The sequence below is a fragment of the Triturus cristatus genome, chromosome 12 (genome assembly GCF_964204655.1).
Source record: "Triturus cristatus chromosome 12, aTriCri1.1, whole genome shotgun sequence".
In the NCBI taxonomy this organism is placed as follows: domain Eukaryota; kingdom Metazoa; phylum Chordata; class Amphibia; order Caudata; family Salamandridae; genus Triturus; species Triturus cristatus.
The window spans coordinates 746,150,135-746,174,885 of NC_140595.1; the positions used below are offsets into that span (position 1 = coordinate 746,150,135).

At 46.2% G+C, this 24,751-nt stretch overlaps 1 protein-coding gene across 1 annotated transcript in view; it reads right to left on the reverse strand.

Annotated features, from left to right (window-relative positions):
* Nucleotides 1–378: 378 nt before the first annotated feature.
* The window catches only part of LOC146782664 (extracellular calcium-sensing receptor-like), a 160,199-nt gene continuing 135,826 nt past the window's right edge, over nucleotides 379–24,751 (reverse strand). The window contains exon 6 of the mRNA XM_085637165.1: nucleotides 379–1,310. Within this exon, the coding sequence (XP_085493291.1) occupies nucleotides 379–1,310 (932 nt within the window). The remainder of the gene's footprint in view (nucleotides 1,311–24,751) is intronic.

Consider the following 24,751-nt stretch of genomic DNA (forward strand, 5'->3'; position numbering starts at 1 on the left):
ACAAAAGTATGATGGGTTGGAATGATATCCCAAGCGATTGCCAGAGATTAGACAAATTCCAAGCATTCCTCCCATTACCTTTTGTGTGTTTGATATTTCAAATTTCGCCAAAGCCTAAGAACTACCTTTCCAGAGCATTTTATGTTTTCTGTGAACATTAGAGCTGTGTGCATATCATAAAAAATAAGGTATTTTCTTCACAAAAATGACTCTTTCGCCAAAATGATGTTCATGATTGTAACATAGTGTATGGTTGTCTCATTATCTCAGTCTGAATAACATCTGGTGAATGTCTGGTTATGGCTTTGCTGGTAATAATGGTAAACCTAGCAAAGTGTTACTGAAGTAGGTGACCCATTAACAAACCAATACTTATGCTCAGTTCTTGAGGGTGATTAATCGGTCCCTCAACGTTTCCTTCCTCATTAGCAGTTGCCTTGTGTTCAGTTCGGGTTTTGTCAATATGATGTAACATTTTGGGATGAATATACAAACAAGTATACCAGCGCTAGAGGTGATGATCCCAAAAACCTCCACAGCATCCACATACTTGCCTTCGGTGTTCAGATAACTTGGCACAAAGGTCAACCACACACTGAGGAAGACAAGCATGCTGAATGTGATCCACTTGGCTTCATTAAAGCTGTCGGGCAAATTCCGGACCAGGAAAGCTACAAGAAAACTGGCAGCAGCCAACACCACCATGTATCCCAGCAGGCCCCAGAGGGCAATCTCAGAGCATTCATTGCAATGTAAAACAATAGTTCCCATTCTTATTGTCATGTTCATTTCTGGAAATGGAGGACAGAGCACTAACCAGGTGGCTGAGATGAGGACTTGAAGAAATGTGCAACCAGAAACTATAACCACAGGAACACACGGGTTCAGCCACCTCCTCATCTTACTGCCGGGCTTCGTAGCATTGAAGGCAATGACCACCAAGATGGTTTTGGCCAATAAGCATGATAAACAGAGGGAGAATACAATGCCAAAGGAAGTTTGCCGGAGAAGGCAGGTTATTCTCTGAGGTTCTCCTAAGAAGAGTAAAGAGCAGAGGAAGCTCATCATAAGTGCTCCCAGGAGAAGGTAACTGAGCCCCCGGTTGTTAGCTTTTACTATTGGAGTGTGACGGTGTTTGAAAAAGATGCACAAAACACAAGCTGTGAAAGTGAAGGAGATCATTGCAACCCCAGCCAGTGTGGTCCCCAGGGGCTTCTGAAAAGAAAGGAATTCAATCGTTTTCGGGACACATGCTGTTCTCTGGTCATTGGGCCATTCGTCACTGGAGCACTGCAAGCAAGTACTTGAATCTGAAACACAAATAAGGCATTTTTGGTTTAATTGCATTTGAGAAATTAAATGTATTCTGAACATATACATCAAGTGTCTTTTCAATTTTTGTGGCAGCTTCCTTAGATTTTACACGCCTGCTATCACTTTTAATGGCTATAAAATCAGGGAACAGAAGGTCCACCTGAAAAGGTAATGAAGTTGTGAGACTCAAAGCCTACCATTAAAAAAAAGCATAAAATAGGTGGGTCAGGTGGTTATAGAGGGCAACATTTAATAGGAAGGCATTGGATCCAGACTCCCATTTAATAGGTCGGAAAAAAGGAAAGTGCAGGGTCACCACAGACCACAGCATGAGAGCTCAAATTCAATCATGAGGAAGCCTTTGAGACCGAAAGGTCCCTTTGAGGTGTAAGAAAGACTTCTGAGAGAAAGCTCTCTTTTAGAGTTCAGAAACGCATACGATTATGGGCTCACCTTTAATAGTTTTAAAGACATATGGGTGCACATTTATCTGGCATAGCCACAAAGCCAAGACACCAGAGACTTGCCTTTTGGCTTTTTGGAGATGCTTGGCTGAGGTTTCACATTTAATAAGTATAAAGTCAGAAAACAATAGGTTCAACCTTTATAGTAAAAAAAGATATAAGACTGGGTGGTCACCTCTCATTACAATTTGAGAGTGGAGGTTCCCTTTTATTAAGACTACATGAAAGGTGAAGCTCCCATTCTACAAGAAGCTATTATGAAACAGTTTCACAGTCAATAGTAAGGACAGTGAGACACTAGAGGGGGACCTTCACTAGGTAACAAGACCATAGACTTACCTTTGAAGTTCAGAAAGACATGAGACTGGCGGTCATACGTAAATATTAGGAAGACATGAGACTGAACTCTGACCTCCAGGGGTCAGAAACAGATGAGACTGGGGCCTGCAAGCTTGTCTACAGGGGTGTGAAAAATGTTAGAGCGAAGTTTTACACGGCTAGAGAGACTCCTGAAAACTCTAATGTCAAAGGCACTGATTTTCAAAGTGCACTCCCAATTATTTTATTTTACTTTTCCATTTCCTTTTAGCTGTTATATGCTAGAGGCATAAATGAATCCCATTCTTTGAAAGACATTCCATTGATGTTTGCTTGGCAGCTTGGCAGTAGCCCCTTTGGGGTCATGGTTTACTCGAAAAACACTCCGTTTCTGTCATGTACCCTACTGGCAGGCACAGCAGAGAGAGTGAGACAACGAGCTGTTGATTTACTAATCTTTCATGCAACTGCATTACAGCAGGGAACTTGCTGCTCAGTGTTGTGTGAAAGGGAGAGAGCAGAAATGTGCCATGTTAACTAAAATATAGCTCACTTCTGTTCCCTGCTTGTGCAGGCACACTGTGTGCAGCCTAGTGCCATTGCAGGCACCCTTGCGTCATGATGCAAGGGTGACTGGATTGTTTTTGTATTCAAAGGGACAACTCCCTGCATAATAATAACCCTGAGAGGTATTTTCTTTTTTCTATGTGTGATAGAAAAACCATTAGATCCGTCATAACCATTTGGAACTTGTTTTCTCGTAGTTTTTTGCAAAACTGAATTTTTCGGGAAGCTGCTGGGCCCTCATTGAATCTAAAAAATAAATGGCTAAAAGCAAAAGTGCTTTCTGGTCTTTAACAAGTATACATTACCATGGTACACCTGGCGCTGAAGGGAACTACCTTGGTTGTGGGTGTGCTACTTGTGAAAGGGAAGCATGCCATAACTCAATTGAAGTCAGGCAATGGCTGAAGTGGGCTAACAATGCTCCTTATGCATGCAGAAGAAAAATGAGAAAAATGTGAATGACACAATCACAAAATAATGGATAAAGTCTGGCTGAAACCCCTATAAGTAACTATTTTATAGATAAATTAAATAAATGTAAAAGGTCTTGGCTAATTCGGACCTAACAAAAGCAATTGTTCTGGCATTGGCTGCTAGCCTCGTCTTGGAGAAGGAAGGCAAGAAATAAGTCAAGAAAGTATGGAAAAAAGGGTCAGAAAGGAAGAAAAACAAACAAAGAATTAAGAAAGGCAGACTAAAAAGAAAGAAGGAAGGCAAAAAAGAAAAAAAATTAGGAGGGAGGCAGAAAGGGAAAGAAGGAAGGCAAAAAGGAAGAAAAGATGAAAGACGGAAAGAAGGAAAAATAAAAAGGGCTGAAAGACACAAGAAAGAAAGAAGGAAAGAAAGAAAGAAATACAGAAGACTAAAAAGAGGGAAAGAAAGAAGGAAAAGGGGCAAAACAGAAAGGAAAAAGGAAAGGAGACAAAAAAGAAGGAAGGAAAGAAGGGCACAGAAGGAAAAAAATAGCCAAAAAGAAAGGAAGGAGGTAGAAATGACATGACGAAAGATAAAAAGAAAGAAGGAAAGAAAGAAAAAGCAAAGAAGGCAAAAAAGAAAAACAGAAGGATGAAATAAAAAAGGGAAGAATGAAAGACAGAAAGCAAAACAAAAAGAGTAAAGTAAGAAATAAATAAATAAAGGAAAGAAGGCAAACAGAAAGAAATAAAGAAAGAAAAAGAAAAGAAGGCATAACAAAAAAGGACAAAAGGCAAAAAGAAATATCAAACAATAAAAGGCAAAAAAGAAAGAAGGAAGGAAGGAAAGGGCAAAGAAGACAAATACAGAAAGAAAGAAGGAAAGAAGGTAAAAAAGAAAGAAGGAAGCAATGAAAGATAAAAGTAAAGTAAAGAAGGCAAAAAATAAAGATGCAAAAAAGGAAAGGAAAGAAAAATGAATTAAGGCATAAAAGAAAGAAAGGGAAAAGGGAAAAAGGGCTAAAAATTAAATAGATGAAAGAAAATGGAGTAGGCAAAAAAGAAGGAAAGAATGAAAGTAGGCAAAAAAGAAAGAAAGGAGGAAAAAAGAAGGAAAGACAGAAAGAAGAAAGAAGAAATGAAGGAAAGAAAGAAAAGGGAAAGAAAAGGAAAGCAGACAGAAAAGTAAGAAAATCAAGAAAAAGAATAAAAGAAGGTAAACAGAAAGATAAGAAGAAAGGAAAGAGGAAAAGAAAAAAGGAAGAAGGCAAAAATGAAAAAGAAGGAAAGACAAAAAGAGAACAAAAGAAGAAAAGTAATGAAAAAGGTAAAAAGAAACAAGGAAAAAAGACAGCATAAGGGATAGAAAAAAGGAAAGAAAAAACAATGCAAAAAAAAGAAAGGAAGTAGGAAAGAAGATGGACGGAAAAAAGTAAAGAGGGTTCACTTTATAAAGATTTGGAAACTAAAACCCAAATTTCACCCCACCGTGTGCAGTGTGTTGCAAAATAAACACCATAAAGTTTGGGTTTCCTCTTGGGCAGAGTTTATCAAAGAACCCCTGGTGAAACCGAGTCCTGGATCACAATATGGTAAGTTGTGAAATAGCAGCAGTCCACTTTGAATGCAATTTATAACAGCATTGGAAGGAGACCGGAAATGATAAAGTAAAAATGTAAATGTGCCCTGTGCTCACTTCATATGCATCCTATTATCACATCAGGTAACACTTGCACTAAAGCATGGGTACTCACAAACTTTCTCTCGGGGGCCAAATTTACAGTGTGGTTTGTGGCCGAGGGCCACACCGGTGGGGGCGGGGTCAGAAGGGGAGGGGTGGGGCTAAAGTAAACAAAAATTATGACCATGAGGTTGAACACAGGTCCCTGCAGCAGACGCCTTCGTCCACAGAGCCACCAGACCCGGCATACACACAACTCTCTCTCTCTCTCTCCCTCCCCCTCCCTCCCCTCTCCCTCTCCCTCCCCCTCCCCTTCCCCCTCCCACCCCATCTCCCTCCCTCTCCCTCTCTCCCCCTCCCTGCCCCTCCCTCCCTCTCCCTCCCGCTCTCCCCCTGTCTCTCCCTCCCTCCCTCTGTCACCCTGTCTCCCTCCCTCCCTCTGTCACCATCCGTCTCCCTCCCTGTCTCCCTCCCTCTCCCGCTGTCTCTCTCCCTCCGTCTCCCTCCCTCTCCCTCTGTCTCTCTCCCTCCCTCTCCCTCCGTCTCCCTTTGTCTCCCTCCATCTCCCTCCCTCCGTCTCCCTCCCTCCGTCTCTCTCTCTCTGTCTCCCTCCCTCTATCTCTCCCTGTCTCTCTCCCTCCCTCTGTCTCCCTCCCTCCATCTCCCTCCCTCTGCCTCCCTCTCTCTGTCTCTCTCTGTCTCCCTTCCTCTCCCTCCCTCTGCCTCCCTCCCTCTCCCTCTGTCTCCCTCCCTCTGTCTCCCCCAGACTGCGCCTCTCTGTCTCCCTCTCTCTGTCACCCTCTGTCAACCTCTGTCTCCCTCCCTCTCCCTCTGTCTCCCTCTCCCTCCCTCCATCACCCTCTGTCATCTCACCCCATGTGTGTGTGTGTGTCAGCCCTCAGCCCGGGCTGAGACAGCTTCCCAGCGCGCACACACACAGCCGCATCCGAGTACTTCACAGGTCTTTAAAAGGCCATTTACATGTTAATAAAGCTTTGTTGTATTTCATCTCTTAGGCCCCTGCATCTCCACTTTGACAATCACTGGAATCTCCCGGCCCCCAAAGAGCAGAGTCTCAGATTCCAGGCTACTGCACCCGGCAGTGTTTGCAATTTTTTTTTTTAAAACACAGGTAGGATGTCTGCAAGGGCCGCCAAGGAAGGCTTGCCGGGCTGCTGGCGGGCCGTACTATGAGTAACCGTGCACTAAAGGGAACTCCATGTGTGTGGATGTGCATCTCATGAAAGAGCAAAATGCAGTCACTCATACTGACGTTAACAAGAGGTTTAAGTATGCTGGCCCATTGCCCCATGCTGCATGCTGTAGTGGGTGGAAGCAAAATGGGAATGATGCAAATGACTAATAGGTGAAGAGAGGTGGCTGAAAACTCCTTTAGGTAAGTATATTATACATATGTTTGTGGTAAAATGACAAGGTATTTGCTAAAAGGAAGTAACGAGGAGAAATAAAAGATATTTCTCCTCAATACATCTGGGAGATGCACCATTTTGACACATTCCCAGGTTTACAAGGGTTTGTATATCTGGAAATGCCCCCAAAATTCTGGGTGGATGTGCAGGAGCGCCCTTACTCCACCCATGGAATGCCTCCCATGCGGAAGGAAACAGAAGACAGCAGTAAGTGCTGTGTTACTTTTTTTTCTACAAAGCCACACAAGGTGGTACAAATAACCCCACCCATGTCTTTGTAAATCCCAGTAAGGACATGCGTTGCCTTATGAACATGTGTACCACTCAACGCAAGTCTTTGTCTGCAGTAATCTTTTAAATCCCACTGAGAAACATACCCTGTGAAGAATCAACAATCTGAGTTTGAACAGCCTAAATACCTACTTCTACAGCTTAAAAAACAGACCTGCATTTAAGAGCAGTGTATCTACTGGAGTAAAAGAAATTATAAATGGGCAAACTAATGGAAAAATAGAACCTTAAACCTCATATACGCCCATCATTATGTCAACCTCCAACTTTAAGAAGTCTTTCGATGGACTGAGTACAGATGCTCAATCAGTGGGAAGAGAAGCAAACATTCTTTTTTGTTGAATACACCACAAGACCTTTAAATAAGGAAAACCCCAGTGACGTCTCTATTCAGTCACAAATGAGCTCTGCAGCTCACATTTATGATGCAAAAGAAAAATGAAACTCCTAAGGTATAAGCACCGAAAATTATATTTTTATTTTAAAAATATCAATAGATCCCTAGTCCATCACTGCTTCGCCCAAGTATGACAAAGTCAAATACTTGAATCCTTTATTTGTAAAAAAAAAGCAAAGGGGCAATGACACACCCTCGAGCCCCTCTTCACAACAGGGAACTCCATCACTTTCAGCCACACCTCCGAATTCCCATGGACAGACCACCGATGCGTCCACTTCAGCTTCAGAACACCCACGATCCACAGACACCAGCACCTCCTCCCACGAAGAAAATGGACCAAAATCACCGATGACCAGCTCATCTCCTCCTTACTAAGCAACTCCACCCCAACCATCGCGGAAGACGATGATGCTAACACCGCAGCCCGAACTCTGCACAGATGGATCTCCGACTGTGCCAACACCATAGTCCCCCTCAAGAAAAAACAACAATCACGTCAAGAAAGCCAGATGGTTTGCCACCAAACTTCGAGAGTCCAGACGCACGTGCTGCCGCCTCGACAAAGCCTGGAGGAACTCCAAAACCACAGAGGCCCACAACTACTTCAGAGCCACCACCAACGCCCACCACCAACTCATCAGAAAAATGAGAAAATAATTGAAGACAGAATCTCCACACACGCGCACAACAGCAAAGAACTCTTCAGCATCATCAAGGAGTTCGCACAACCCACCAGCGAGTCCACCGACATCCCTCCCTCACAAGACCGCTGCAACAAACTCAGCACCTTCTTCCACATCAAAATCAAGAACATTTCCGACAACTTCCATGAAGAAAAACAAAACACTGAACCCCCACCAGCCACCCCCGGTCCCCAAAGCCAACGATTGACACCTGGAAAACTCTCACCACTGAAGACACACTGAAGAAAATGAAGTCAATCCACTCCGGGGCCCCCACGGACCCCTGTCCCCACCACATCTTCAACAGAGCTGCCGACACCATCGCACCCATGCTCCGCCACACCATTAACCGCTCCCTAACGAACGCCTCGTTTCCCGACAACTGGAAAAACACCAAGATCAACCATCTCCTGAAGAAGCCCTCGGCGGACCTCACCAACCACAAGAACTACAGACCCATCTCCCTGCTCCTGTTCCCAGCTAAAGTCATCGAGAAAGACATCAATAGCCAACTCGCCACCTTCATTGAAGAGCACAACATCCTCGACTCCTCACAATCTGGCTTCAGAAAAAACCACAGCACAGAAACTGCCCTCCTCGCCGCAACTGATGACATCCACTCCCTACTGGACAAAGGAGAAACAGTAGCCCTCATCCTCTTCGACCTCTCAGCGGCGTTCAACACAGTCTCTCACCCCACCCTAATATGCAGGCTCCACGACGCAGGGATCAAGGAAAAGGCCCTCGACAGGATCCCTCCTTCCTCTCCGGCAGAACACAGTAGGTCAGACTCTCCCCTTTCATCTCGGACCCTACACCCACCACCTGCGGAGCCCCCCAGGGGTCATCCCTCAGCCCCACGCTTTTCAGCGTCTACATGGCTCATCTCGCCCTAATACTCAGAACCTATGGACTCAACATTGTGTCATATGCAAACGACACCCAACTCATCCTCTCCCTATCTAACACACCCAACACCGCCAGACACAACTTTCAAGAAGACATGGAAGCCGTCGCCAAATGGATGAAAAGCAGCTGCCTACAACTCAACACCAAAAAAACAGAAGTACTCATCATGGGCCCAAACCCCGATGCCTGGAACAACACCTGGTGGCCCCCCCACCCTCGGAAGCGCACCCACCCCCACGAACCACGCACGCAACCTCAGAATCATCTTGGACTCGGAGCTCAAAATGGACCGCCAGATCAACTCCGTCTCGTCGTCCTGCTTCCACACCCTCTGCCTCCTACGCAAGACCTTCAAATGGATCCCCCTTGAACACAGAAAGACCACCACTCACACCCTCGTCACCAGCAGACTCGACTACGGCAACGCACTCGATGCCGGAATAATCAAAAACCTCACCCACAAACTACAAAACATCCAGAACACCGCTGCAAGACTGATCCTCAACCTGCCAAGACACTGCCACATCTCCCAGCACCTTCGCACACTCCACTGGCTCCCCATAGTGGCTAGAATCACCTTCAAGATTCTCATCCACGCACAAAAGGCCCTCCACAACACCGGACCAGCTACCTGAACAGCCGACTCAATTTCCACGCACCCCAAAGGACCCTACCATCAGCCCAGCTCTCCTACCCCGTAGTCCCCCACACCAGAGAGACCAGATCAGGAGGCCGCTCCTTCTCCTTCCTCACGGGCAGAGCCTGGAACGCCCTTCCGCTCCACCTCAGACACACAACATCGCTCCCCATCTTCGCAACAAACCTCAAAACCAGGCTCTTCGACAGACCCCTTCCTTGATGGACTGGAACCTGCATCCCCCTCCCACCCAGCACCTTGAGACCCTCACGGGTGAGTAGTCGCGCTTAACAAAGCCCTGATTGATTAAATGATTGACCATAATCCAAAGCAGCAAAACATATCTAAAGAAATCACAATGCCAAGTATCCTTGCACACCCACTAGACCAGCAAATAAGCAATAGGGTGATTTGGGTTAAAACAATCTTCTACAGATCAACAGCCCATTTTCAATGTAACCCCAGTTTGAACATTAACAGTCACATTCAAAACAGAAGGGTCAAAAGAAGGGTCAGCAAAAAGACTGCTGTGCAATATATTACAGGAGGCTTGTGAGCTAAAAAGGACACAGGAAAATGCTGTGATGTCTACTAAAGGTGCCTTCACAAAGTAAATAAAACAATCAACATTATAACAGACCGTCTAGATCACACTGAACACAGGATTATAGATTTATGAGTTCAGCAGGCATGCATGGTAAAATAAGTTGAAAAACTGAAAAAAGAATTAGTTGAAAACAAATGAAAACAGAAAGACTTGGGAAATATGTCCTGTAGATCCAATCTTCTTTCTGTTGGGGTTCCAGAAAAAGCAACAGAGTCTGCCTCAGAAGTTGAAGTCCTTAACCAATTGATTAAAGGATATGTTTTGCCTGATTTCAAGGGTGATATGACAATAATGCAACCCCCCATAGCTCTAATGAGTCTGATTGGTAATTCTATAACTCTTCATACACTCGTAGCATATTTGCAGACATTAAAGCCAAAGACCACATTTTCCAGCCGGACATTTAGATACAATCTTTTAAAACAAAAAAGATTTTTCCTTCCAAGTAGTTTCTGATATGACATTTGAATCTGTTAAATGGATGAGGGAGTTAACACTCCCCACACCAGAGTTTGCTGCTGTTGTACACCGGGTGCAAATTTTCCAGCAAGCCAATTTAAATGTCCTTCATAAGAAAAAGGGTAGTTTTTTCAAACATGGCTAAAACGAACAATTTTTTCAAACAGCTAAATAATCTCTGTCATGAGCAAATTTCCAAAGGCAATATAATCTAGCTTTCATGTGGTTGGAAGATATATATATATATATATATATATATATATATATATATATATATATATATATATATATTATCTACTGGCGGTCGCCAGTAGATAGTTATAGTTAGGACCATGTTTCCATAGGAAATCTCAAAATTCTATTTTGAATAACTTTGGCGCCGGTTGACGAATCCTCGCGAAATTTTCAAAACTAATGGGGCGCTCTGTTCAGCTCCTACCCTGAAAGTCTCGGGGTGAATCGTCAAGCGGGGGCCGAGAAAAAGGGGGGGTCCCAAAACGCGTTTTCCCCATGCATTTTCCCATAGGACCTTTAGACACAGCTACAGCCCGAACGGCTGAACAGAATTACTTGAAATTTGGCAGAGAGGTAGCCATATGGTCAAGGAAGTGCCTTTTGCAGGTCTGGTGTAAATCTGTTCAGTATTTCCTGAGAAAATAGCATTTAAAAGCATATCAATATCTATACGCGCGTACCGTGCGCGCACTGAGCAAGCCCTGTGCGCGCACCTTGCCGTGCGCGAGCGTCATTCTGATTGGTTGTTAGATGTCAGTAAACATTCGAATTCGAATCGGCCGACATTTTGTCTGTCGCACTAAAAAGGAAAGGTGGAGACCGTGAAGAGGGGGCAGGGTAGGGAGTTGTAGACCCCCTAGTCATTGTCAGGGGGGCACAGTAGGACCACGAAGGGCAAAAAAAAGATTTACATTTTTTAAAAAACATCGTGAGGTGCGCGCACTCTACGCGTACCCGGAAAAAAACTTATAAAAAACAGTAATAAAAATCACTTTTAAGTGTTTCGATATTAGGTGGCTCTAAAAAGAGCCCTTGTGTTCATTGAGTGTTTTTCGGTACCTACAAGTAAGTACCGATGCAGAGTCTAAAGTTCAAGAGGAAGACTCTGTTCCCTTCATCATTGAAATGTACACCATCTCCTCCATAAATGTCTTGCATGTTGTAACGCAAGTTGTTGTGGTATATAGAACCCATACCATAGTCTCTGAGGAAAGCAGAAACAGACTTATTGACGTGCTTTCTTGCTTTGTCAATCTGTGGACAAAATTGCTTGGACCAGTTCCACTTTTGCCTTTGGCATATGTTAGAATATACAAAGGCAGATTGAGGAAAAAGCGACATCAATTGCACAAAGGTGTCCTTAATAAGCATTTCCAAACCTACCCCAGTTAAAGTGCCTAGGTCATTTCCACCACAGTGCACAATAATAAGGTTAGGCTGTGGGAGATGTAGAAAGGTTTTCACCAAGGGCATTAATTGGTGCCACTTTAACCCTCTCTGACCAATCCATTTAATGTCTACATTTGGCAAAGCAAGGTCTCTCACCATACCTCTTTTTTCTGCAAATTTTTCACTCCAGAAGACATAGCTATGACCTACAATCCACACTGTGAACATGTTTCAAGGAGATCTGGATGCACTCAGAAGGTGTCTTTCAGTAGAATGGCAATATGAAAAGAAACACAGTTGGAGAATGGAGGCATACATACTTTATTTTGATAAAAAAACTCATTGGCTGATTTGAACCATTTTACAGTTAAAACTAGGCTGTATGTTTACATTTTTAAAAGCATGTTTTGGATTGGTACAGAAAAATGTGTTCCCACTGAACATTACTTTGGATTTGCTGTTAGGTTTGAAAAGTCAAGCAATCTTGCTGTTTTGATTTGAAACAATGTCTGCTGAACTTCTGACCTCTGTGCTCACACCAGTGTTCCATGAGCTGTTGCTATGGTAGCAGGCAGAAGTCATGTTGGGGGAAGGGATGATTTGCAAAGGGGTTGAAAGTTGCAACCAATAGAAATGTGTGATTCCATTTGAAAAAATGTGGGAAGGACTGTAAATTTAACATTAACATGTATATGTGGGGAAAAAGAGAGGGAAAAATTGCCATTTACTGGTTCTGCAGAGAGGAGAGAGGTGTAGAGCTCTGAGATTCTGGCTCTGATAATCTGCTGTTTGAGTCCCACGTTTCTTTCTCAGCTAATTAATTTTAAAGGTGAGTTATGAGTTTGAAAGGGGAAGTATGTGGTGTATTTTGATATAAATAATAGAATTCTCATTCTTGTTTTTAAGTTGTGTTTTACATTTTGTGATTTAGGAGAAATTTAACTGTCTAGAACTAGTAAGATATTATGGAGTATGTCTTCACTGTAAGTTAAGGTGTAGTGGTATTAGTGAGGAATATTGTTTTGTGACTAGAATTACATTATGAGTCTGTCTGCACACAGGATTTTTTTTACAGAGATTTAATTTGTGTTGCTTTTGTTCTGTTAGCCTTGCACTTGCAGAAAAGGGGTAGTTTGTTATGTTAAAGTGTGATGGTTAGCATTCAGCAGAAATCATTTACTGATCAGTGAGAGGCGAATGCAAACACATTTGAAAATAGTATGGTACATTTTCCTACCACTTTAAAAGTTGTGTTTAACATTTTATGTAAAGGAAGATATTTAAGTGGCTTGAACATGTTATATATTATGGAGTATGACTTCATTATAAGTTAATGTGTACTGGTATCACTCAGGAATACTGTTTTCTACCTAGAATCATACCATGAGACAGTGAGCACATAGGAAATGTAAAGAGAGTTTTCATTCCGGTTGATCTTGCTCTATTACCCTTGCACTCGCAGGAAAGGGGCAGCTTGTTTTTTTGTAACACTCTAGTCTAATCAGTCACCCTGTAACACATGGTCATGGTCTCAAGCAGCTGTTAGGACATGTGCTCCTTTCTGCCTGTCTAAACTAGAAGGAACATGTGTCAGTCTGTTACAGTAATTATCACTTGCTCTACCCCTGAAGTAAATGTGCTTTCAAATTGCCAAAGGAAATATCGCTTTCTGTCTAGAATGAGAGCATGAGTCTGTGTGCATACAGGAATTGTTATTAGTGTTTTAATTTGTGTTGCTGTTGATCAGAAAAACTTGCACATTCAGGAAAGGCTCAGCTTGTTTTCTTCCAATGTGTTGGTTAGCAATCAGCAGAAAGCAGTATCTCAAAAATGTGATGCAAATGCAAAAACGTTTGAAAATAGCATGGTAGATTATTCATCAATTCTTGCAATGGCTGAGGTGGTTCCTACATGTTGAAAACTCCAATTAACCCTTACCACACATGTACTCTTACACACATGTCTGTACTCTTCATGCAGTTGTGGGAGTCTCTATGTAGATGTCTGTTGCAGCTGACAATACACAGTCTCCAGAAACACACACTTTGCACACACTCAGCAGCTTCTGCTACACTCCCATGTGTATTAGTCAGCTCTGTGTGCTGTTTCAGATAGCAGTGTGTAACGCAAACAGATTCTAAATCACCAAGGCTCATTTCCTTTGCTCTAGTCTAATCAGTCACCCTGTAACACATGGTCATGGTCTCAAGGAGCTGTTAGGACATGTGCACCTTTCTGCCTGTCTAAACTAGAAGGAACATGTGTCAGTCTGTTACAGTAATTATCACTTGCTCTACCCCTGTAGTAAATGTGCTTTCAAATTGCCAAAGGAAATATCGCTTTCTGTCTAGAATGAGAGCATGAGTCTGTGTGCATACAGGAATTGTTGTTAGCATTTTAATTTGTGTTGTGGTTGATCAGAAAAACTTGCACATTCAGGAAAGGCTCAGCTTGTTTTCTTCCAATGTGTTGGTTAGCAATCAGCAGAAAGTAGTATCTCAAAAATGTGATGCAAATTTAAACACGTTTGAAAATTGCATGGTAGATTATTCACAAATTCTTGCAATGGCTGAGGTGGTTCCTACATGTTGAAAACTCCAATTAACCCTTACCACACATGTACTATTACACACATGTCTGTACTCTTCATGCAGTTGTGGGAGACTCCATGCAGATGTCTCTTGCAGCTGACAATACACAGTCTCCAGAAACACACTCTTTGCACACACGCAGCAGCTTCTGCTACACTCCCATGTGTATTAGTCAGTTCTGTGTGCTGTTTCAGATAGCAGTGTGTAACGCAAACAGATTCAAAATCACCAAGGCTCATTTCCTTTGCTCTAGTCTAATCAGTCACCCTGTAACACATGGTCATGGTCTCAAGGAGCTGTTAGGACATGTGCACCTTTCTGCCTGTTTAAACTAGAAGGAACATGTGTCAGTCTGTTACAGTAATTATCACTTGCTCTACCCCAGTAGTAAATGTGCTTTCAAATTGCCAAAGGAAATATCGCTTTCTGTCTAGAATGAGAGCATGAGTCTGTGTGCATACAGGAATTGTTGTTAGCATTTTAATTTGTGTTGCTGTTGATCAGAAAAACTTGCACATTCAGGAAAGGCTCAGCTTGTTTTCTTCCAATGTGTTGGTTAGCAATCAGCAGAAAGCAGTATCTCAAAAATGTGATGCAAATTTAAACACGTTTGAAAATTGCATGGTAGATTATTCATGAATTCTTGCAATGGCTGAGGTGGTTCCTACATGTTGAAAACTCCAATTAACCCTTACCACACATGTACTCTTACACACATGTCTGTACTCTTCATGCAGTTGTGGGAGACTCCATGCAGATGTCTCTTACAGCTGACAATACACAGTCTCCAGAAACACACTCTTTGCACACACGCAGCAGCTTCTGCTACACTCCCATGTGTATTAGTCAGCTCTGTGTGCTGTTTCAGATAGCAGTGTGTAACGCAAACAGATTCACTGTCATCAAGGCTAATTTCCTTTGCTCTAGTCTAATCAGTCACCCTGTAACACATGGTCATGGTCTCAAGGAGCTGTTAGGACATGTGCACCTTTCTGCCTGTCTAAACTAGAAGGAACATGTGTCAGTCTGTTACAGTAATTATCACTTGCTCTACCCCAGTAGTAAATGTGCTTTCAAATTGCCAAAGGAAATATCGCTTTCTGTCTAGAATGAGAGCATGAGTCTGTGTGCATACAGGAATTGTTGTTAGCATTTTAATTTGTGTTGCTGTTGATCAGAAAAACTTGCACATTCAGGAAAGGCTCAACTTGTTTTCTTCCAATGTGTTGGTTAGCAATCAGCAGAAAGCAGTATCTCAAAAATGTGATGCAAATTTAAACACGTTTGAAAATTGCATGGTTGATTATTCATGAATTCTTGCAATGGCTGAGGTGGTCCCTACATGTTGAAAACTCCAATTAACCCTTACCACATATGTACTCTTACACACATGTCTGTACTCTTCATGCAGTTGTGGGAGACTCCATGCAGATGTCTCTTGCAGCTGACAATACACAGTCTCCAGAAACACACTCTTTGCACACACGCAGCAGCTTCTGCTACACTCCCATGTGTATTAGTCAGCTCTGTGTGCTGTTTCAGATAGCAGTGTGTAACGCAAACAGATTCAAAATCACCAAGGCTCATTTCCTTTGCTCTAGTCTAATCAGTCACCCTGTAACACATGGTCATGGTCTCAAGGAGCTGTTAGGACGTGTGCACCTTTCTGCCTGTCTAAACTAGAAGGAACATGTGTCAGTCTGTTACAGTAATTATAACTTGCTCTACCCCAGTAGTAAATGTGCTTTCAAATTGCCAAAGGAAATATCGCTTTCTGTCTAGAATGAGAGCATGAGTCTGTGTGCATACAGGAATTGCTGTTAGCATTTTAATTTGTGTTGCTGTTGATCAGAAAAACTTGCACATTCAGGAAAGGCTCAGCTTGTTTTCTTCCAATGTGTTGGTTAGCAATCAGCAGAAAGCAGTATCTCAAAAATGTGATGCAAATGCAAACACGTTTGAAAATAGCATGGTAGATTATTCATCAATTCTTGCAATAGCTGAGGTGGTTCCTACATGTTGAAAACTCCAATTAACCCTTACCACACATGTACTCTTACACACATGTCTGTACTCTTCATGCAGTTGTGGGAGTCTCCATGCAGATGTCTGTTGCAGCTGACAATACACAGTCTCCAGAAACACACTCTTTGTACACACGCAGCAGCTTCTGCTATACTCCCATGTGTATTAGTCAGCTCTGTGTGCTGTTTCAGATAGCAGTGTGTAACACAAACAGATTCAAAATCACCAAGGCTCATTTCCTTTGCTCTAGTCTAATCAGTCACCCTGTAACACATGGTCATGGTCTCAAGGAGCTGTTAGGACATGTGCACCTTTCTGCCTGTCTAAACTAGAAGGAACATGTCTCAGTCTGTTACAGTAATTATCACTTGCTCTACCCCAGTAGTAAATGTGCTTTCAAATTGCCAAAGGAAATATCGCTTTCTGCCTAGAATGAGAGCATGAGTCTGTGTACATACAGGAATTGTTGTTAGCATTTTAATTTGTGTTGCTGTTGATCAGAAAAACTTGCACATTCAGGAAAGGCTCAGCTTGTTTTCTTCCAATGTGTTGGTTAGCAATCAGCAGAAAGCAGTATCTCAAAAATGTGATGCAAATTTAAACACGTTTGAAAATTGCATGGTAGATTATTCATGAATTCTTGCAATGGCTGAGGTGGTTCCTACATGTTGAAAACTCCAATTAACCCTTACCACATATGTACTCTTACACACATGTCTGTACTCTTCATGCAGTTGTGGGAGACTCCATGCAGATGTCTCTTGCAGCTGACAATACACAGTCTCCAGAAACACACTCTTTGCACACACGCAGCAGCTTCTGCTACACTCCCATGTGTATTAGTCAGCTCTGTGTGCTGTTTCAGATAGCAGTGTGTAACGCAAACAGATTCAAAATCACCAAGGCTCATTTCCTTTGCTCTAGTCTAATCAGTCACCCTGTAACACATGGTCATGGTCTCAAGGAGCTGTTAGGACATGTGCACCTTTCTGCCTGTCTAAACTAGAAGGAACATGTGTCAGTCTGTTACAGTAATTATCACTTGCTCTACCCCAGTAGTAAATGTGCTTTCAAATTGCCAAAGGAAATATCGCTTTCTGTCTAGAATGAGAGCATGAGTCTGTGTGCATACAGGAATTGTTAGCATTTTAATTTGTGTTGCTGTTGGTCAGAAAAACTTGCACATTCAGGAAAGGCTCAGCTTGTTTTCTTCCAATGTGTTGGTTAGCAATCAGCAGAAAGCAGTATCTCAAAAATGTGATGCAAATGCAAACACTTTTGAAAATAGCATGGTAGATTATTCATCAATTCTTGCAATAGCTGAGGTGGTTCCTACATGTTGAAAGCTCCAATTAACCCTCACCACACATGTACTCTTACACACATGTCTGTACTCTTCATGCAGTTGTGGGAGTCTCCATGCAGATGTCTGTTGCAGCTGACAATACACAGTCTCCAGAAACACACTCTTTGCACACACGCAGCAGCTTCTGCTATACTCCCATGTGTATTAGTCAGCTCTGTGTGCTGTTTCAGATAGCAGTGTGTAACGCAAACAGATTCAAAATCACCAAGGCTCATTTCCTTTGCTCTAGTCTAATCAGTCACCCTGTAACACATGGTCATGGTGTCAAGGAGCTGTTAGGACATGTGCACCTTTCTGCCTGTCTAATCTAGAAGGAACATGTGTCAGTCTGTTACAGTAATTATCACTTGCACTACCCCAGTAGTAAATGTGCTTTCAAATTGCCAAAGGAAATATCGCTTTCTGCCTAGAATGAGAGCATGAGTCTGTGTGCATACAGGAATTGTTGTTAGCATTTTAATTTGTGTTGCTGTTGATCAGAAAAACTTGCACATTCAGGAAAGGCTCAGCTTGTTTTCTTCCAATGTGTTGGTTAGCAATCAGCAGAAAGCAGTATCTCAAAAATGTGATGCAAATGCAAACACGTTTGAAAATAGCATGGTAGATTATTCATGAATTCTTGCAATGGCTGAGGTGGTTCCTACATGTTGAAAACTCCAATTAACCCTTACCACACATGTACTCTTACACACATGTCTGTACTCTTCATGCAGTTGTGGGAGACTCCATGCAGATGTCTCTTGCAGCTGACAATACACAGTCTCCAGAAACACACTCTTTGCACACACGCAGCAGCTTCTGCTACACTCCCATGCGTAATAGTCAGCTCTGTGTTGTGTTTCAGATAGCAGTGTGTAACGCAAACAGATTCAACGTCACCAAGGCTCATTTCCTTTGCTCTAGTCTAATCACTCACCCTCTAACACATGGTCATGGTCTCAAGGAGCTGTTAGGACATGTGCTCCTTTCTGCCTGTCTAAACTAGAAGGAACATGTGTCAGGCTGTTACAGTAATTATCACTTGCTCTACCCCAGTAGTAAATGTGCTTTCAAATTGCCAAAGGAAATATTGCTTTCTGCCTAGAATCAGACCATGAGTCTGTGTGGACACAGGAATTGTTGTCAGAGATTTAATTCATGTTTCTTCTATTTTGTAAGAGTTTGACTCGTAGCAAAGGATCAGCTCATGTGATAGGATTTGAAAAGTTTTTTTAAAAAAAAATGTAATGAATTTAAATTATATAAAGGTATTTTTTTTTTTTTTTTCGTTATTTGCAGGTATTGGTGAGCAACAGTGAAAAAATATAAAGATGCCTATAAAGTCAAGAAAAACAAAAGAAAAGAAACAACAACTATATTTGAAGACGACTGATAAAAAAAAAATAGGAGGCGAAGCACGTGTTGGAAAACAGAAAAAGTCTTCTGGTAAGCAAACTAAAGATTTTTTTAAAAATATCTTCAAAAAAAATAAATGATCGGAAGATACATTCAAACAGTGTTTCAAGTACAAAACAACAACAGAGTCGACAGCAAAAACAAAATGCTAATATAGACTCAGAAGTTAGGAAGAGTGACTTAACACGGAAAATAGATTTTAAAAACATTCGTCGAAAAATGTTTCAGAGAAGAGTGATGTTAAATTTGCTGAAGGATATGAAAAAATATAAGAAAAAAACAAAAATTTTTAAGAAGGAGGAGGAGCCTAGCGCGCAACCAAGATGGCCGCGTAGGTGCGAGGCTCCCGAGGACCTCCGCGACCTCCTGAATTAATCCTGGAGATATCCTGTCCTTGTTGAGGGGACTGTGTCGGTGAACCCGAGCTGAGGCGCCACCCGTTTTTTGGGCTCGAATCGGACCCCGAACACCGGTGGGAGCATCGATTGAAGGTTGCGGCCTTCTCCTCGCCGGCCCTCCGGATTGGAGTAGTGGGGTGATCCGGGGACGAAGTGAATAACAGCGGCGAGCGGGGCTGGGCGACTCGCGTACCCCGCACTTTCACTTTCGCTTTTGCACCCTCCTTGCCTCAGGCGGGGTCGGGTTGCGGAGCGGGGTGCGGTGGTGTTGCCTTGTCCAGGTGCCCGGCTGACCCGCCGGCGGTGGGTTGACCCGCGGCCCGGTGGTCGCCCCCGCCCCCCCCCCTGACACCCGTGATTTGGTGTGGCGGCCCGTTTGGAGATCTTGGCACGACGGTGGAAGGGCCAGCATGTCCACCAAACAAGATGGCGACCGGACGAAGATGAAGACAACCCGCCGTGGCACGGCGCACCAGGCCAATAGTATGGATCGCTATACGCTCCAGAAGGGTTCTCCGGAGACATCGCGGTCATCCCTGGTGGGCCCGACGGAGGCGCCTTCCCAACCGGTGGACCTGACCCTCCGGGACGTCATGGGCGCCATCGCAGAGATGAAGGCCTCAGTGGACCAGCGTTTCGATACCCTGGCGCAAAAAATTGACTCGGTCCTGGTGGATGTGGGCCTTGTGAGGGCAGACTTGTCAAAAACGAACGACCGAGTTGACTCCCTGGCCCACACCACAACGAGCCTCACGACAGACGTGGTGGCCCTCCAGAGGGAGGTGCGCCGGCTTGGCCAGGCGAGCGCCCTGATGGACCGGCGACTGGAGGATTCCGAGGGTCGGGCCCGGAGGAACAATGTTCGCATTATTGGTGTGCCGGAGGGCCGAGAGGCGGAGGCGGCAGATCTCTTCGTGGAAGAATTGATCCTGACCCATCTCCAGCCCCGGGGGCTGAGTAAGCTTTTTGCGGTGGAGCGTGCCCACCGGGTCCCTGGGGGCCGCCCTAAGACCGGTGCCCCGCCGCGGCCTATTATTGCCCGGATTTTTAATTTCCGGGACAGAGACGCCATCCTCCAGACCTCCAGGCAACAGGGACCGGTCAGGCTGGACAACATGGATGTACACTTCTACCCAGACTTTACTCCGGCGGTCCAGAAGCAGCGACAGAGCTTTCTTGGTATTAAACGTCGCCTAAGGGACCTAAACCTCAAGTACTCAATGCTCTTTCCGGCTAAGCTGAGGGTGGAGGTGGATGGCCGTACGCACTTCTTCGACCGGCCCGAGGCGGCTGGGGACTGGTTAGATACTTTGCCTGGAGATCGGGGTGGGGGGGGCGCGGCTGGCGGGGAGGGCCCGCCGGATCAGAATTGAGGGGTGACTGTATAGGCCTTGCTCTGGATATTGTTCCTTTACCATATATTGCTTTCGTATGTTCCCCTCCCATGGAGGTCGGGTGGGGTCTGCTGGGGGCTTCCCTCCTCCTCTGGGGGACTAGTTAGTACTTAGCTATGGGGCGACAGGCACACTGCACTTTGGGGGGGCTGTCTGGGCTCATGCAGGGGTGCAGGGAGGGGGGAGTTCTGTTGGGACCGGGGGGTGGGGGGGGTGTGTTGTTTGTTAACACCGCAAGGCAAACCCGCAACTGTTTTGTTGTTTTTAAGATGCTCGGTGGGGGGCGACCGATTGTTTTGACGTATGATGGGGGGTAGGGATTTGATTGTGTTGTCATGGAATGTTAACGGCCTGGGGGATAGGATTAAGCGTGGTGTGGTCCTGCAGTATTTAAAACGTATTTCACCAGATGTTGTCTTCCTGCAGGAGACACACCTTATAGGTAACACCTTTCATGCAATGAATCGGCGGGGATATCGTTTGGCGGCCCACTCCGGCTTCACTTCGGGCTCGCGGGGGGTGGGTATTATGGTCAAGAACTCGCTCCCGTTGGAGATTGACGAGGTGCGCCATGATGAGAGGGGACGTTACACTGTTCTTGTGGGACGAATGGAGGGTAGAGTGTTTATCTTTATATCAGTGTACGTCCCGCCTGGGTTACAAGCCACTACATTTGCGGACCTGGGGCGCCTCCTCCTGGACCTTCCGGGTGGCCTGTTGGTGGTTGGGGGGGACTTTAACGCGGTTGCCTCTGGATCTATGGATCGCCATCCCCCTAGGGACCTCCCCCGGGCACAGGCGTGGCTGCCCGGCCTTTTAGACACGCTGGGCCTGGTGGATTGCTGGCGCTTAAAGCATCCCGTATTGCAACAGTACACCTTCCACTCGGGGGCCCATGGTAGCCTCTCGCGGCTTGATTACATCCTTGTCCCGGCGGCCCATGCAGGGAGGGTGGGGGAGGTGCGCCATTTGGCACGGGGTATCTCAGACCACTCCCCATTGTTGTTGCATTTCGATGTCTTCCCGAGGGGGGATGGCAGGGTGGCCCCGATCAATGCATGGTATTTACGCGACCCCACCATTCGTGCCGACTTGATCAAATCCTTACAGCGCTATTTCGATGAGAATGTGGGGTCGGTCCCGTCTGCCATCTCCCTGTGGGAGGCTTTCAAGGTGGTTCTTAGGGGGGAGGCCCTCTCCTTTATTTCCAATGCCCGGCGGCGCGAGCGGGAGGAGGTGACCCGGGTTGAGGCCGAGATTGCAGAACTGGAGGGTGACCTGGGGAGCGGGGTAACAGACGCTAAGTTGCATGTTTTGCACTTAAAGCAGGCGGCCTATCGGGCCCTCGTCACGGAGGCGGCCAGGGGCCTCAGTAGAGAGCAGCAGGGGCGATTGTATGATGTGGGTGACAAGGCTGGCAAATTGATTGCGTGGTTGGACAAGAGGGAAAGAGCGAGCCGCGTGGTGCCTTTGATTGAGAGCGTGGATGGTGTGTGCGTCACTGAGCCGGAAGCCATTGTCTCCTGCTTCGCGGATTATTTCCGCGAAGTCTACTCCCCGGTTTCTCCCTGCTCGGAGGAAGATTCCCATGCCTTGCTTCGGGACATCGCACTGCCCTCCCTTACGGTGGAGGACAGGGATTCGCTGGATGCCCCGCCCACCTCGGACGAAATTGCCTCGGCTATTCGCTCGGTTGCATCCGGCAAGGCCATGGGCCCCAATGGTATTCCCATTGAGCTATACAAGCTACGCCCGGATGTGTTGGCGCCCCACCTGCGCGCGATGTTCCTTGCGGCCCACTCGCAGGGCTCCCTCCCGCCGGACCAGCGTCTGGCTACAATTGTGGTGATCCATAAGGAGGGGAAGCCCCGTGAGCGGGTCACATCCTATAGGCCGATTTCGCTTCTGAACGCGGAGCCCAAAATCCTCGCCAAGGTGTTGGCCAACCGGTTGGTTGGCGTGGTGGGCGATTTGGTCCACCAAGACCAATCGGGCTTTATACCACATCGCAACACGGCGCTTAATCTGCGGCGCTTACACGGGGTGCTCGCACGTGTCCCGTTTGTGCGGGAGCAGGCCATCTTGGCGTCCTTGGACGCCACCATGGCGTTTGATACGCTCGAATGGCCATATATTTGGGCGATGCTGGCGAAGTTTGGGTTCGGCCCGGGTTTCGTCAGCTGGGTCAAATTGCTATATTCGGGCCCGTTGGCGCAGGTGGTGGTGAATGGGCGGGTATCTGTCCCATTTGCGCTGGGGCGGGGCACGCGACAGGGTTGTCCCCTGTCGCCTCTCCTGTTCGCCCTGGCCATGGAGCCCCTGGCGGAGTGGCTGCGGTGGCACCCTTCTATCCGTGGTCTCCGCTGGACCCCCGAGCATGAGGACCGCGTGTCCCTCTATGCTGACGATATCCTTTTGTATCTCGCCTCCCCGCGCAAGTCACTGATCGTCCTGGTTGATGTTTTGCGCTCCTTCGGTCGCAACTCAGGCCTGGTCATCAACTGGGCGAAATCCTGTGTCTATGTGCTCTCCGGGGAGGCCCCGGTCCTGCCACGGGACTGTCCGATCCAGATTGCCTCCCAGGGTTTCCGGTACCTGGGTATATATATCACTCTTGACCCGGAGGCCCGCTATGAGCGGAACTTGTTGCCCCCCCTCCAGCGTCTGAGGGAGGACGTGGTGCGCTGGCGGCGTCTGCCGCTCTCGCCGCTTGGCCGAGCGGCCTTATTTAAAATGATGTCCCTGCCGCGCTTCCTCTACGCCCTCCAGAATACCATGGACTTGGTCCCGGCACGCTACTTTCGCGAGGTGGAGGGCCTCCAGCGGCGCCTGTTCTGGGACGGGAGGCCGCGTATTGCTCTGGCTAAATTGACGCTCCCGTGGTACGATGGAGGGGTCGCCCTCCCGGACATCAAACGGTATTACTGGGCCTCCCAACTAGCTGCAATTAACCATGGCCTTTACGGGCCCGCCTTGAACCCGGCATTTGAGATGGACAAGACGCTTCTGCCCGGTGGCGATTATAATCGAGCGCTCTACTCTGGCGCGCCCGACTCCCGTTTGACGGGACCGACGCGTGTCATGGTGCGTGTCTGGCACGCGGCTAATGCAGCAATGGGGTGGAAGGACCGTTTGACCCGAGCGTCTCCGCTGTATGCATCTGAGAGGTTGGGCTCCCTGTGGACGTCGAAGGGCTTCGAGAAGTGGGACACGATCGGAATCAGCACGGTGGGAGATCTCTGGACGAGGGGGGGATTCAAAACTTTTGAGACGCTGCAGGCGGAGTTTCAGCTGCAGGGCAGTGAGTACTTTCGGTACCTACAGGTCCGCCATGCGCTGGGCTCCGTCTTCCCGGATGTTGCATCCATTCCGGAGTCTTCCCCCCTGGAGGACAGAGTGCTAGATGGCCATGTCCCGGACAGCACGATCTCCCTCATATACAAAAAATTGATTAACGATAGATCGTGTCTGCTGACTAGTCTCCGCGAGGCTTGGGTTGCCGACGGGCTGGAGCTGGACGACGAGGATTGGATTTCCGCGGTGGCCTCTCCGAAAGAGGTGGCCATCCCGGCTCGCCTTCATTTCGTTCAGCTCAAGATCCTTCACCGGGTCTATGTGACGGGGCCACGGCTTTTACGTATGGGTTTTGCCGGTGATGGAATGTGTAAGCGTGGCTGTGGTGCGTTGGCGACTTTCATGCATATACTGTGGGAGTGCCCGAAGGTGGAGCGATTCTGGCGTGGTGTGCATGAGGTTCTACGAATGGTTACGCGTGTCGCGCTGCTGCCTGAAGCGAGGAGATGCTTGCTGAATGTCTGGGAACCAAATGACTACTCGGTCCCGCAGGCGCGGTGGGTGACTCTGGGATACATGATAGCCAAGCGTGATATTGCCCAATTGTGGGGATCCCAGAGGCCCCCTGCGGTGTCGGCCTGGAAAGAGCATATGGATTGGTGTATGTTTCGTGAAAAGGTGGTGTATGTGGCGAGGGGTAAGCCTGGGGCG